The 15,396-nt window shown below is 45.9% G+C and overlaps 1 protein-coding gene across 2 annotated transcripts in view; it reads right to left on the reverse strand.

The window, feature by feature from the left end:
• The window catches only part of LOC146866522 (coiled-coil domain-containing protein 17-like), a 621,178-nt gene extending 606,001 nt beyond the window's left edge, over positions 1-15,177 (reverse strand). For both annotated transcript variants that reach the window (XM_085636616.1, XM_085636614.1), the window contains exon 1: positions 14,609-15,177. In XM_085636616.1, coding sequence (XP_085492742.1) covers positions 14,609-14,740 — 132 coding nt within the window. In that variant the 5' untranslated portion in view covers positions 14,741-15,177. The remainder of the gene's footprint in view (positions 1-14,608) is intronic.
• Between the last annotated feature and the right edge of the window lie 219 nt (positions 15,178-15,396).

A 15,396-nucleotide genomic window follows, 5' to 3' on the forward strand; every position in this document is an offset into this window, starting at 1 on the left:
CTGGTCGGATCACTTTATTATTTCTTTTTCTATTTACTTGGGCGCGGTCGACAAGCCCCCCCTTCCGAAAAACCTTCTAGCCCGTAATTGGAATCAGACCGACCTCGATTCCCTCTCGCTCACCTTGGCCTCCTCTGCCCCGGACCTTAATGATCTTCCTCTCGAATCCCAGGCCGACGCCGTCAGTACTTGGCTTTCTTCCTCATGTGACCTAGTTGCCCCGCTAAGAAAGATCAAAGCGGTTCGCCCCTACGACGCGCACAAATGGTTCTCTCCAGAGCTAAAAGCGCTTAAACTCGATCTTAGGCGGTCGGAACGCCACTGGAGACGGAACTACTGTTCCTCCTTGCGCGTCAAATACAAACTACTCCTCACCGAATATAAAAAAGCGATCCTAGTGGCTAAAACCTCATATTTCACCGAGAGAGTGGCTCTCGCCACTAATAAATCTCGTGAAATTTTTTCCTTGGTTCACAATCTTGCCACCTCTGATCGCTCTACCCCCAGTCTTGTCCCTTCACAGTCCCTCTGTTCCTCACTTAATGATTTCTTTATCGACAAGATTTTGAAGATTAAAGCCAATATCCCTATTGTGCTTCAACCTAGTTCCACTTGCTTCCTTCCTCCTCCCCTTCCTTCGTTCGCCCTTTTCCCTCCCATTTCCCTTGAATTATTTTTTAAACTCCTGGTCAAAGTCAAGTCTGGCTCTCCCGCGGACTGTGTGCCGGCTCGTATTCTCAAAACTCTTTTCACCAACTGTCCTGCCCCTCCTCTTGCCCTTCTCAATTCCTCTCTGGCTCTTGGTTCTGTCCCCTCCTCTTTTAAATCTGCTATAGTCCTTCCTATCTTAAAAAAAAACGGTCTGGATCCCTCTCTCCTTTCTAACTTTCGACCCATTTCTCTTCTTCCCTATCTTGGCAAGATCCTTGAAGCCCATGTCACCTCCTGCCTCTCCACTTATGTCGAGGAGAATGGCCTTTTGGCATCCCATCAGGCGGGCTTCTGCCCGGGCCACTCCACGGAGGCGGTGGTCCTCGCGGTCTTGGATGAACTCAAGGGGAAAGCCGACTCTAACCTCCCCCAAGCCCTGGTCCTTCTCGATTTGTCCGCTGCGTTTGACACGGTCGACCACTCCATCCTTCTCGACCGTGTCAGCTCAGCTGGCATTCGGGGCGCGGCCTTTTCCTGGCTCGCGTCCTTTCTTCGGGAGAGGTCCCAGGCGGTTCATCTTTCTGGCTTTTCTGCCCCTTCCCGCCCGGTCACTTGTGGTGTCCCCCAAGGTTCCTCCCTTTCCCCCCTTCTTTTCAATCTTTATATCCATCCCCTTATCACTTCCCTTCTTGAGCTGGGGGTCTCTGTGTACAACTACGCAGATGACCTCCAGCTCGTCTTTGACCTGTCTTCTTCCCCTGATTCTCTCCCTAAGTTTTGTTCCACTTTAGTTTTTATTTCTGAGTGGATGAGTGCCAACCACTTAAAGCTTAACCCGGACAAGACGGAACTTGTCCTCACTGGTGGCCCCTCCAACCCTTGGTCTCCTGCACATTGGCCCCTTTCTTTTGGTCCCCCCCCCCTTTGCCCATCCCCTCTGTACGCACCCTTGGCATCAAAGTCAGCCATGACTTATCTATGCACAGTCAGATTAGTTCCGTTGTGTCTTCCTGCTTCTTGTCCCTCCGTCTTATCCGGAAGATTTCGCATTTTTTTTCCACCGACGCACTTAAAACCATAGTCATGGCCCTTGTCACCTCTCGCCTCGACTATGGGAATGGCCTGTATGTGGGCATACCCGCCTTCGAATCCCGCCGATTTCAGGCCATTCAAAATCAAGCGGCCTGCCTCATCCTCTCCCTCCCTAAATCCTCTCATATCACACCTGCACTCAAATCCCTTCACTGGCTTCCTGTTCGTTTTAGATCTTTTTTTAAACTGGCTTGTTTAGCCTTTCGGGCTCATTCCCGCTCTGCTCCCCTTTTCATCACTTCTCTTATCTCTTCTCATGCCCCCAGTCGCACTCTTCGCTCTTCTTCCCTGTCTCTTTTGCACATCCCCCGCTTCCGTAAATCCAGAACGGGGGGTACCCGGTTTTCAGTCCTGGCCCCTCAGCTCTGGAACAGTCTTCCACTTTCCATTCGCTCTATTCCCATTTACACTCAGTTCCGTAAGGCCCTCAAAACCTTTCTTTTCTCTCAGGCATTCCCTTCCTAGTCTCCCGGGGTGTTCTCTGTGAGCTCTGATCAGGTCCTCAGCGCCAGGAAGCCAGTTGGCCGCAGTGCGCGTTATTAAATATTTTTTTCATTTCATTTCATTTCAATTAGGGCTTCAGTGGTCCGTTGCAGCGAGTGCGCTCACCAGTATCAGAGCGGTTCAGCATATCATTCCTAGACGCAGACGCAACCTCGGCGTGAGCAGCACGGGGAGAGTTAGCACAAGCTTCGGTGAGCAGGCGGCAGTGGGAAGGAAACAGTTTAGCAGGCAGAAGCCTTTGGAAACTGCAAGACAGCAGGTTGAGGGTAAGGCTGCATCTGGGGGTCCAGGGGTTGCACCAGGCAAATATAAGGACCTGGATACTGTTAAGAAGGCTCTAGGGGAGGAATCGTTCGCAAAGATATAAACTATGGTGTAAGACCTTCCTGCAAGTCTGGCTGCCGAATTGGGACCAGTAGAGGGAAGAGTGGTTCTGAGGTCAAACAGCCAGCAGGGTACAGCCCACGATGTGCTAAGAAGTCCTCCAATAAAGCACCATTAAAAAGGGGCCTTATGTCAAAGGACAGAAGTAGTGATATTGCTGCTAGATGCCCCATCCTCACTGAGGACTTTCTTCAAAGTAAATATTATGAGCAGTGTAGGAACTTCGGGTGTGGGAAGTTGTTAAATAAGGATAAGGATAAAGATAAAGTGGATGTAGGTTACCCCACAATACACTATGATTAAGGCTCCCGGTTTTCCGTTTTTACTGATTTTTACGGATAAATACAGACAGAAAACCATTCCTTTTCCTGTCTGTATTTATTTTTAAATGTGAATAAAAACGTAAATTGGCCATTTTTTGAGATTTTAAATGCTGCCATTCATGGCTGCCAGGTCAATAAATGTGCTTTTTGACAGGTAAGGGGTTAAAAAAAGAATGGAATTTCCGTAAAGAGGCTTAAACAGCAGTAGATATGCACAAACCTTTTACTAAAATGTTCGTCTTTTTTTATAAGTGCATTGATTTATCATTGGTGGGTGTTTCGATCACTGGAATGCACAATTATCAGTTAGATAAAGGTGGAAAAATACTAGTTTCAACTTCATTTATTCACAAAACCCCAAATAAATATGGATAAATACAGACGGAAATGTCAAAAATATAAATACCATAAAACCGGGAGCCCTAACTATGATCTACCCACTGCAAATAGATTTACACCACTGGAGAGAATGAGCTTACTATATAGTAATGAGGATGGAAGTGGAGGAGCAGCAGGAAGGGTGGAGAGGCTGGAGAATTACCCCAGCCTTCTCTTTAGGATCAGGAAGGCTGGGGAGCAGTACAGGAGATGTTCAGCCAGCTGTCACTAGAGATCAAGGCACGCTTCTCAAACTCCATTGTGAATCAAAAAGAGATACAGGCTAAATGCCTCAGTTTGGAGGAGGAAATGTTGGGTCTGGCCCAGTGTACAGATGCACTAGAGAGTAGGGTTCAGGAGTTAAGTCTAACTGTGAGTGGGAACACCCGAGAGGTTGCTTTGTTGAGGCACATGGAGAGAATGGAGAATAATTCTAGGGGGAACAACATTAGAATTCTACATGTTAAGGAAGTGGCGGGAGCTGGTGTTAAGTTGTTTGTGGTGGATCTTTTGAATAAGTCCTTTCCTCAGGGTACCTCCGCTGTATACCTAGAAGCAGAAATTCAAAGAGTACATTGTGACCATTTAAAGTTCGATCCAGGGCATAGGCGGTCCAGGAAGATTCTAATGAATTTCTAGTCATACGTAGCTAAAGAGAAAATCCTGGGTGCAGCCTTGAAGGAAACGTCCCTGCAGGTTCAAGATCTCATATTAAGAATCAGGTCTGATATTTCTCGCAACACTGAAGATAGATTGGGGGAGCTGTGTAGGCGTATGGAGGTCCTTAGAGAAATCGCGGGAGGTGCCGCTAAGGTTCCCAGCTATCTTAAAAGTTATGTTGGCTAATAAAATGCACCATTTTCTGGTCCCGGAAGTAGTGGACAACTTAATTACCCAGAACACAACAGGGGACAAATAAGTGAGGTATATATCAATGCTATCTTGGGGAGAAACAGGGAACTTTAAAATGATTCCCATGGGCGAATTGACATATTATGTCAAGAGGTAGGAGAGGGAGGATTCCCGGGAAGGGGTGGGGGGAGAGTGCACACAAGGTGGGGAGCATAGAACGATTTTTAAAAAAAAAATCCCCATATAGACTAGTTAGGGTCACAATCATTGGTGTAAACTTGGTAAACGGTCATGGGGGAAGAGATAACTTGCCTGAGGGAGAACCACTTTCTATTTTGAGTTGGAATGTGAATGTGAAGAAGGCAGCGTTTGGTTCTCCAATATCTGAAAGAGAGTTTATCTCAAGTTATCTTGTTACAGGCGACTCATCTATTACAGTCAGAGAGCATGATTCTGTTCACAAAGCAAAGATGGATAGAAAAAGTAGTAGCTACAGATCAGCAGCACTGCACAAAGGGGATAGACATTTTAGTTAGGTAAACTCTGGGGTGAAAGTGATAAGATATAAGGCCTTTGAGGAGGGGGCGATGGATAGTTGCAGAGATTAAAGTTCAGCAAATTTTGTATACCCTAGTTAGCTATTACGGTCCAAATGTAGATGATGTTTCATCAATAACAACTCTTTTTCAAATGTTGTTAGAATTTGAAGCCCCTGTTATTCTAGGAGAAGATTTTAATAATTTATTAGCCAACAACCTAAATAGGTCTTTAGCTCGCACGTAAATCAGCTCACCTAGAATGAGGGCTTATCTTTTACTGATGTTAGAAAATATGAACCTTTGTGACGTGTGGAGTAGAGTAAGAGGGAAATGTATGAATTACTCCTTCTATAGCAAGAATGGCCACTACTCAAGAATGTATTATTTCTTCTTAAATTCAGGGGAGGTAGAAAGATTCATGGACATGGAGTATCTCCCTATTCATATATCTGACCACGTGGCTTTTTTATTAAAGCTAAGATTGCCAGTAAGACCAATGTTTAGAAGATTGACAATTAGTAGAAGATTATTCCTTCAGCCAGGAATTATGCAGAGGGTAGGGGAAGGCTTCAGAGATTTCTTCCGCTGGATTATAGCTTCCATCCCATCCACATGGTGTGGGATGCATTTAAGGTCTGGCTAAGGGGGGGCCCTAAAGAGCTCCTCAGTGGCCTGGATTAGGGAAGAAAGGATACAGGTATCATTGATGGAAGAGGAGATAGCTACAGTAGAAACTGAACTGAAGTCATATCGTATCCTGGGGAGTTCAGAAAGAGCCTTGAAGAAAAGGTAGAGGATATGCAACTGAAGTTTAAGTTGAAATTGGGGGGAGACATTACAACACCAGGGGGAGGTGAGCAGCCTGAGGGAACAGAAGTAGTGAGAGAGATGTGGCAAGTTGCTGGCATGGAAGGTTAGAATGGATAGAACACACAGCCATACAAGGAAAATTAAGGATAAAGAAGAGGATAGGGTGGTGGAAGACCCGGATGAGATTCCATACTAATTATACATTCTGTTGCCAGAGGTAGTGATCCCGGTCTGGCTTGAATTTATTTAACGCTGTGCTATTTAAGGGTTCCTCTGTACCAGAATCTTGGAACGAGGCATTCATCACACTTATTTTAAAACCAGGCAAGAAACCCCTGCAGTATCAGTCATATCGGCCAATATCACTGCTAAATTGTGATTACAAAATCTTCAATAGCATTCAGGCATCCCGTTTGTGCAAGGTTGTAGGGAGTATAAATAATGAAGACCAGAAGGGCTTCCTACCAGAGAGGCAGATGGGAGACCTTACATACACCTTAACACATTCAATAGCTCTTGCTTTAACCCAGGGTGTTCCCCTGACAATTGTAACTCTTGATTAGGCCAAATCCTTTGATCAAGTTAACTGGAAATATCTGTCAGGCACAATAAAGGGATTTGGAATCAGGGATGAGTTTCGGCATGTGTTGAACAAGATTTATAGGGCGCCACGTGCCCAGGTATTCGTTAATGGTAGTCTTACCTCCTCAGTAAAGATAGGTAGGGGGACTAGACAAGGCTGTCCCCCTATCCTCGTTGATTTATATATCGAACCCCTGGCACAAAGTCTAAGGTGGAACAGCTAAGTAATGCCATTCATGGTGGGAACATTTTCTAGAAAGATAGCCTTATATGCTTACGATCTAATGTTGTATACCTCAAACATAGATCAGGCTATACCATGTCTGATGGCAGAGGTGAAATCTTTTGGGAAGCTGTCCGGCTATGAAATAAATTATAGTAAAACCGAGATAATGGCATGGAATCAGGAGCATTAGGATAGTAGAATATCAAAAGAACTGAGGTATATGGGGATAGCAATACTACAGGATCTAGAAAAGGTCTCCACTGTGAATTTGGAGCGCATTTCTAAAGAGGTGGACGTGATTTTCAAGAAATTGCAGAATCTTCCTCACACTCTGTATGGCTGAGTAAATCTGGTAAAGATGTCCATTCTACCAAAGTTTTCCTATTTGGGTTAATAAGGGGGTAAGACTCTCTTTGAAGAAGCTGAGAAGGAGGATAGGGAGTGGAGGGCTGGGGCTCCAGGACTTTCAAATGTATTGTTGGGCGTACCATCTGAAGAATAGTAGAATGATTATGTTCGGCCCTGATAGTTCACTGGTGGGTCTTATGTATCCTGCTATGCTGAATAATTTTTCAGAGGTTGGCTTTATGTATAGGTTTGGGCACCCAAATGTTTCAAGAAAGTGTGACTGAAGTGTTTGAAGGGTGCAGCGAAAATGTGATATGGAGGTTGGTCCTTTTTGGTGATATCGTTTTATAGTAATTGATCACCAGTGTGGGATTCACCTGGAACCTGTAATTCTTACTGGACAGCTTGGCAAAACCCATGAGAGACTCTGGAATAATGTACTGGCAGCAGATGATGGAAGAGGGTAAGGGCCTGTCTTGGGATACTTGAAGGAAATTGACAGATGGAACGCTCTTCAAGAATAAATTCTATCAGATATCTGCTTGGCTCAGAAATCAGGGGTTGTCGGATGCTGGAGTAAATTCTATGGAGAAGGATCCCCTCATCCGGCCTGGGAAGGATGCTTGCCAAGTGCAGAGTTGGAAGAGTCATGGCAAGTATCTATAAGCATGCTTTACACTGTAAATACATCTGCTGCATTAAGGAGAAACCACATCTTCATTTTACACAGAGTTTATTGGACGCCAGGCAAAGCTGGCTATGATAAGAGGAGATGGCGATCCCAAATGTAAGCGGGGTGGAACTAGAGAGGCGGACAATATTCGTATGTTTGCCAGCTGTCCTGCCCTGGAAAGCTACTTAAGGAATGTGGGTAAGACAATCTCTGACACCCTGGGATTGGAAGTGGAGGTAAGACTCACTTTAATTATGTTCGGTACCGTACAGCAAGGATTTGGGGGCCTTTCAAAGCTTCAAAGTCAGCTGATATTTTATTTGATCCTCCTGGCTTCAAGGGAGATATGTAAAGTGTGGTGCCAACTACTACCCCCTTCTTGGATGGAGGGGTGGATCTCCGTGAGATATTTGAAATTGAGATATGGCTCACAACTCCGTTCCCTCTGCTGTGCATCCCAAAACAACATCGCGCCCAGAACAGAGGTGAGGGGTCCCGCGACTCGCCCGCTTCAACTCCGCAGGCTGCATACGGAGACTCTCCTTCCTCCCCCAGATGCTGTATACGGAGGCTCTCCTCCCCCCCCCCCCGGACGCTACATACGGAGGCTCTCCTCACTTTGCCCCGGACGCCCAATCGCCTGTCCTCATGGAGCCCGCCGCCAATACCGCTCTCTCTTCCGAGACCAACACTTTGGGAGCCACCCACGACCCCGCTCCTTCACAGTTGATCCCAAGTCAACATCCAACATGGCGCCCAGGACAGAAGAGAGGGGTCCCGCGACTCGCCCGCTGCAACTCCGCAAGCTGCATACAAAGGCTCTCCTCCCTCCCCCCCCTCTCAAAAGGTAAGGGTGTGCCCCCGTCCCCGCCTGCAGCAACAGTAGTTGTACCGCCACGCTCTGAATAAACCGACTGCAGCAGCGGCAGTATGCCACCTCGGTGAAGAGGCCCTGACCTTCCCGCAGCAGCGGTAGTTGTAGAGTTGTAGTTGCAGAAGGCACTGAAAACTTGCCAAGTGTACCTAATGGGACATCGGAATGCTGACGCTGGCGATGTATGCTGAAATGGACTATGTTTTCGCGCTATTATTAGCCAAAAAACAACTTTGAAGCTGGTGGACACGGAAGCTGCAATGCGAACTAAGATGGCGCCCACCAGTATTCCCTGACCGAACATCGGAGAAATCACACGCAGGCAAGAGCCTGACTGCTATTTATACAAGAAGTGAATATGCGCAAAGGAAAGCGGAGCTTTCACAAAAAATAACTGCGGTGATCCATCTTTGTGCCACATCGCCGATTATCGTGTGTACCCCTGTGGCGCGCGCCCAGGCAAAAGCAAATGGCTGCGCGGAGATAAGTAAAACTTTATTGAGACTGAGAGCCGTTGAACCCCTGCAGTGCCGTGAGTATGCCGCCGCGAATTGGCAATAACTTCCATACCCCGCGACACGCTATGGACACCATATAGACTGAGTGTGGGGCACAATATTGTAAATATACGCGGAAAGACGCACGACCGCACTCACTGAACACCCGCGCTGCTGTGGCACCTATTTGAAATAGCGCTAAAACCTGGTGGCATCCTACTGAGTCCCCACCGTAACTGCCCGTCTGCTCCAATGCACGAACTGCACACCCACGATCCCAGGAGGCTGCCTGAATAGACAAATAATACCTGCACAAAACATGGGCAAACATCAGGGCACTGCACCACTGAGGAGAAGCAAAGTACCCATATGAGCCCGAAAACAAAATACCTAATCACCAGATCTCACAGACTGAGCCAGCCCCCAGCAATTTCTTCATTGCTACGCACGGCTTATGACAAACCCCATTATACCACTGCAACCCCAGTGAAACAGACTGGTTGGATCTGAAGGGTGGCACCAGGGCAACACTCATCGGGACCATTAATTAGCCCAATATGCAAAGATTAACTCCCCCACTCATTATCCCCCAGGGTGCAAAATATAGATGTATCAAAAAACATGGGCAAACTTGACAAACAACAGCCCAAACTATCATTCAATACACGTCGCACGCCCAGGCCCACACAGGCACTTTCTGATACGGAGATCGACTCAGAACGTTCCAGAGACTTTAACATGGACTACCTTTGATCTTCTCTCCTCTCCACTGATCCACGCATCGTCCAAGAATATTGCCAATACAGCTGTTCCCCCCACTCTTTTTATGTAATGTTCTACACCCCCATTTATTCGCATGCTTTAACACCATTGTTCGTACTGTGCAACACTTCATCTATCCTTTGTTTGACCATCCCTGTGAAGACTGCCAGTACCAGCCTGACATTAAAATGGCGACCAAACTTTCCCCTGGGCCACATCTTCTCTTCATCTCTGCTATCATTTGTTTCCAATGTTTCTCCGATCTCCTTATTCTGCCTACGCTCTTTCACCCTTAACTCACTTCTTTCTGCTAGCCCTCCCATTTTAGACCATGAGGGTTATTGACTTTGATTAAGCTATGTTCAGTTCGGCAGACTACTTATTTTATTTTCATGGTTTTTCCCTTCTACCTTCATCGTTAGCTGCTCTAGGGCAGAAGGTGTCTGTACTAGCATACCTACTCTCATTTCCCCCTGTCTGCTGTATTAGTCCTCCCCTACCGTCCAACTGTCCCTAAATGGCCTCCATGTTTGTGCCCCTTGCCAAAGCATTCCCTCTCCCCTTGTTGGGGAGGGATCCATCATTTTTGCCCCGGAGTCTCGGATTCCCCTCTGAGAGACTCCACAGTGTTAAGGGATTCACACATAGCGGAAAAAGGCCTTATTTGGCCTCCTTGAATGTGCCCCTTACCAAAGCACTCCTTCTCCCCTTGTTGGGGAGGGATCCTAGCATTCATGCCCTGGAGTCTCAGACACCCCTCTGAGAGTGCACAGTGTTAAGGGATTCTTCACATAGCGGAGGTCTGGGAATGTTCCCATTATCGCTGGGAACCCAGCACCTCACACCGTTAAAGGCGCTCTCCTTGAAACCTTTTGATAATCTCCTCCAGGCTGACACTTTAACCCTCTGATGTACTTCGGCGACCGAGCAACCTTGAGCTGATGACCGGTGGAGTTGCCCTATGCAGCTATTGAGGAGTTGGCTCTGGTTCCCCCCTTGGCCATAACCTACCCATCCGATCGTCCGACACTGTTTCTTCTCTTGTCGCCCCGTTGTGTTTTCCTACTCCCGTCCTCTCCTCTGTCCTCCCTCACTCCTTATCTTCCACTTCTATTCCCTCCCTCTCTTCACCGAATCTCTCTCCCCTGCCGGCCTTTCCCTCCCCATACCTGAGCCATCCCTTTGTAACTCTTGTATCTCCAGTAACCACGTACCTGAAACTGTTGTAACTATGTAACTATGTTTTAATGCAATTGTACCTCCCCATGTAAAGCGCTCTGATACCTCCGGGTTTAGCCAGCGCTATATAAAACTTTTCAAATAAATAAATATTTCATGGAACTGGACAATAAGATTAATGGGAATAAGTGGAAAGTTGAGTCTGGATCATTTTGGAATCTGACAGAAGACCATGATATCCGATTGTTACACCTCTTGGTCAGCTTTTGGTGTTGCGTTGGGCCGTACATAGGAGCAGATATTGACTGAAAACAGACCCTGATAAAAGCATGAGTGGCAAACAAGATTAGGAGGGTGCTTGTTTATTCAATGTGATATGAGGACAAAAAAAAAAGCCAAACTGTTTTGAAGACCATTGTGAGGGTTTATTGTTTTGCATTTTTAGCTTTAACAGGGCAAGGTAATTTGCATAATCAGTCATGAGTTGTGTTTTTTACACTTTCAGGTGTGTTTCAGATTCACCTGGGAAGTTTATTAGTTTTTAGGTTATCTTGGTTCTAAAAGAAAATGGTTATTGCCTATGAAATTCCCGACCCAAATCTACATTTTTTTATTTGCTCCCAGGTGGATGTTTTTCCTGCACAACAGTGAAAAAAATATAAAAAAGTGGTCAGACAAATCCACAGATGCAGGGGATTGGCCTTGGATGAGGCCTTTATTGACAATTAGACAGTCAAGGACAGAGCTCTTCTCATATGAGAATGTACCTCAGAATTGGGTGAGATCATTATCGAATAATAAAATGGTCAACTACAATACAGCTGTGTCCGTTGAACCACCTCAGTGATGGCTGAAGTCTTCCAGGAAAATGTTATTAGAATTTGGACTGGAACATTCTGCTATGAGTACCAAAGGCTGTTTCCAAAAGCTGATTCATGCCAGGTAGATGGTATATGGTGCAAAATATTGTGGACTTTGATGCGGGTTTCTATCAGAAATATTAACTTAAACAGTATTCGAAGAAGGAAAACTGTTAAATTTTCAGGCTTTTGCATTATGAATTAGACAGATGAGTCAGACACTGAATTCACAAACCAGTTTCAAGTAAAAGATATATCATAGGATCCTATTTGGACAAGGTGCTGCCCCCCTTACAATCCTATATGGCCAATAAATGGCTATTGGATGTGCTTGTAGCTAAAAGGATCAGGCATAGACCTACAGCCTCTGTGTGTTTACTTAACATATCAATACACAGTCACCATCTACACAAACGTTGCTGAAATGGGAAAACCAAGCATTGTAATCTAGTAGCCAATCTGGTGCATTTGCAGAGCTAATAGAGCCCTTTGCTAGGAGTTTCCAAAGGGAGGTTTGTTTTGTTTCCTAATGACAGACTGTAAACCAACCTAGTTAGTTAGACATGGCAGTAAGAATTTGCACCCACCTGCGTTGAGACCTTGGAGGCCCACAGGAAGACCATGATAAACTATGTGCTTGGAGAGACTTTAATAGCACTGCCCCTGTTAGCATCTCCGCTGGCAACTCTGAGTCTACATAAGAGAAGTTGACAATCCTCTGCGTTCCTTCCAGGGGGAACTCTGGGTGCCCTCTAACGGGGCCTCCCCTGAGTGGCATAGTTACCACATCTCAAGTGGCCCTTTATTCTGTGTTCCTGCATCTACTATGTTCTTGTGCAGAACCCTTCTGTATCACGGAAGCTCCTCAGGAGCACTACAAATGTCTTCAAACACCTTCAGTGCTTTTAGGCATACTCCTGTAATGTGGCCCTCTAAATGTGGTTACAAATGTAACCATTTTCTGTTCACTCTATGGGTCATATTATATAAAGTTCATATGGGCAAACATAGCAGTACAATTGCACAATCCTCACATTGCGCTGCATTTGCAGATCCTAAGCACTTTGGAGCTACTCTGTCAGTGAAGTCTGTAGTTTCCGCATGAGCCTACATGTGTTAGAAAGTGAGGGCCTCATTTATAGGTTTTTTGTCATAGGGCAGTGCAGCAGGCCTTGCTGCTGCACTGCCCTATGGCAAAAGAAACGGACAGGATTGCGCCTTATCTTTTAGATACAGAGCATTTCTGTCCTTTTTCCCCTGCACAGGCGTGCAATGTGCTGTTATGCCCCAACGGAGGCACTTTTGCACCTGCAAGGGGGCCTGCGTTGCAGGGATGATTATTTTTGTGCAGGAAAGGAAAGGTTTTTTCCTCTTTCTATGTGTGCAGCAGAATGCAGCTCACAAAGGAAAAGGAAAATTGTGCCTCTTTTACGCCTCCCTGGGGAGGAATACGTTTTTGGCGCTGGCTCAGACTTACGATTTCTCGTAAATCTGGGGCAATGTCAAAAAGCCATGGATGTTGTGAGGACCCCCCCTGTAACACCCATGGACCGCCCCTTTCACACAGTTTTCTGAGTGACAGAGGCTCATATTTATAAGGCAATGAGAAGCCACGTAACATGGTTTTATGTGGCCTTGTAAATATGCCAGTAGTACATTGCGCCATCGGAACGTCAAAAAAATACTAGAACGTCAAAAAAGTGACGTTCCGGTGGCGCAAAAATACTGGTAGTGCCTCAAGCCCTGAGTGAATGAATAGTTCAGCCATTGATTTGCTACTCATGTCTTAGCTGGATCCCATTCCTTGTCTTGTATTCCACCAGTACACTGTCCTACTGGGCCTACTGGGCCAGGTAGAAACCATTCATACCTGGTGAACTCAACTTTCCACCAGGATTTCTACTAGGGACTGAATAAGAGCCATACAGGTCGTTCTGCCACCCTAGAAGTTTCCCACTAAGCTACAGGTTGGGAGGCTGCTTTCAGAGCAAGATGTACTGCCACGACCCAACTATGCTCCTGTGGGCCCTTTTAGTTGCAACCACCTGAAGTATCAGGCTGGTTTGAACATTATTGCCATGACCAATTTTGATTCCTATGCAGCCCTAGAATGAATACCTCAAACACAACACAAAAACGGCTACTTTCTGGTCTGTAATAAAAAATTGTAAAGTAATCCAAAGATGTGCCCGGATTACTTCCGAAGGATGTACGATGACAAAACATTTGACCAACTACAACATATAGCTGGCTCCACAAGATAATTTTTTCTTTAGTCCTAAAACATTGATACAAAGTAATTTGTCACAAGCTAGTCACAAGTATCATCCAAAAGGATCCGCGCTTGTTCTTGTGCCTTTAATAAGAACGCATCCATTAACTTTCAAAAGGAAAACATTAAGGCCCAGATTCTCAAAGGTTTAGCGTTGGGTTAGAGTAGCGGTAAACTGACGCTAAACATTTTTTGGGATTCACAAACCAACACAAATTGGTATTTGCGTTGGTTTGTATGGATTAAGCAGCAAAAACGTGGATTGGCATTACTTTGCATCAAGGGACTGTTACATGCGTGGTACATGGGCATACCAGTGCTACCACACATGCTATCAGGGTCTAACCCCTATTCTAAAACATCTGTAGAAAGGGTTTAGCACAAAATATTAGCGCTGTGCAGCACACATACAAAGTAGGAAAAGCGTTTTCACTTGTCTAAGCACAGTATTTTGTACAGGAAGGGAAGGATACCCTTCCTGTACAAAACCTATGCTAGACTCAAGCACACACCGTAACACTATGGCGCTAAGGTGTGTGTGTGTGGCGCTGGGCAGCTGAAATCAGCGCCAATGCTAGGGAAAGGGGAGAAGAGGGCCATTTCTATGAGAACATGGCCCTTTCCTGCCCACTCCCGGTCCCACAATGCAACTCAGCATCTGTGGGTGCTGCCTTGTGTTGCCTGTCAGCTTTCAGAATCTAGGCATATGTTAAGTATTTTGGAATTGGGAAGTGAGCAATGTTCAATCAAACACGCAACAGCAAAGACCCTAGGGGAACAACGTCAGAGAGAGAACATTTACCATTTCTTGCGGGGTGCGCGTCTCTCTCACTCGCCCGATGTCGCCTCCGATGCAGAATCTCGCCTGATGCTTTTCGAGAAGGAGCGACGATTTAAAAGTCATGTTGCAGCTCGGGCAGCTCAGCAGATCCATCTTTTTTCGGGGCTTGCACCAAAAATCTTACATAAAGCACAGGTCCTGAATGAAGCACCGCAAGTGGATGTCACAGCAAAGGGCTGTGTGTGGCATGCCCTCTGCCTTCCTTTTATGTTGCTGATGGTGAGGCAATGTGGCTTCAAGAAGTGAGGCCCACCGAGAGCCCGAGAACTGAAGAAAATAAAAGAAGGGGGTACGCAAACAAAAGTATAGGGACGGAGTTAATCCAGCATGAAGGAAGGATCCATGTTCTACAGGCCCATTCGCTTCCTCGGCGCTTGTCTCGGTAGTCGGTAGCCTTAGCTGTGGCAACCAGTGTTTGTTTGCAAATAGCTCACAGGCAAGTGAGGCCGGTCCGAGCAGTCCTGCTGCGGCGCTCTAATTAACTGACTCGTGCGGACGGTGCAAGTAGTTGGACAAACAGCTAGCTGGAAAAGTATTTAGCAAGTCACGTTGTATTGGCGCCCTCTAGTGTAATTCTTGTAAACTGCCGTTTGTGGAAAGCGACATTCCTTTCGTATTTTCCATTAAAACACAAGTAGTCCAACTCTGACACAAATTATGGACACGAAAGGCTAGACTTCAAATCATCTAAAGTATTCGAAGGATATAGGTTATTCATAATTTCCTCCTCTTCACAATCTTTACATTTT

Source organism: Triturus cristatus, chromosome 2_1, assembly GCF_964204655.1.
Source record: "Triturus cristatus chromosome 2_1, aTriCri1.1, whole genome shotgun sequence".
NCBI classification, from domain to species: Eukaryota; Metazoa; Chordata; class Amphibia; order Caudata; family Salamandridae; genus Triturus; species Triturus cristatus.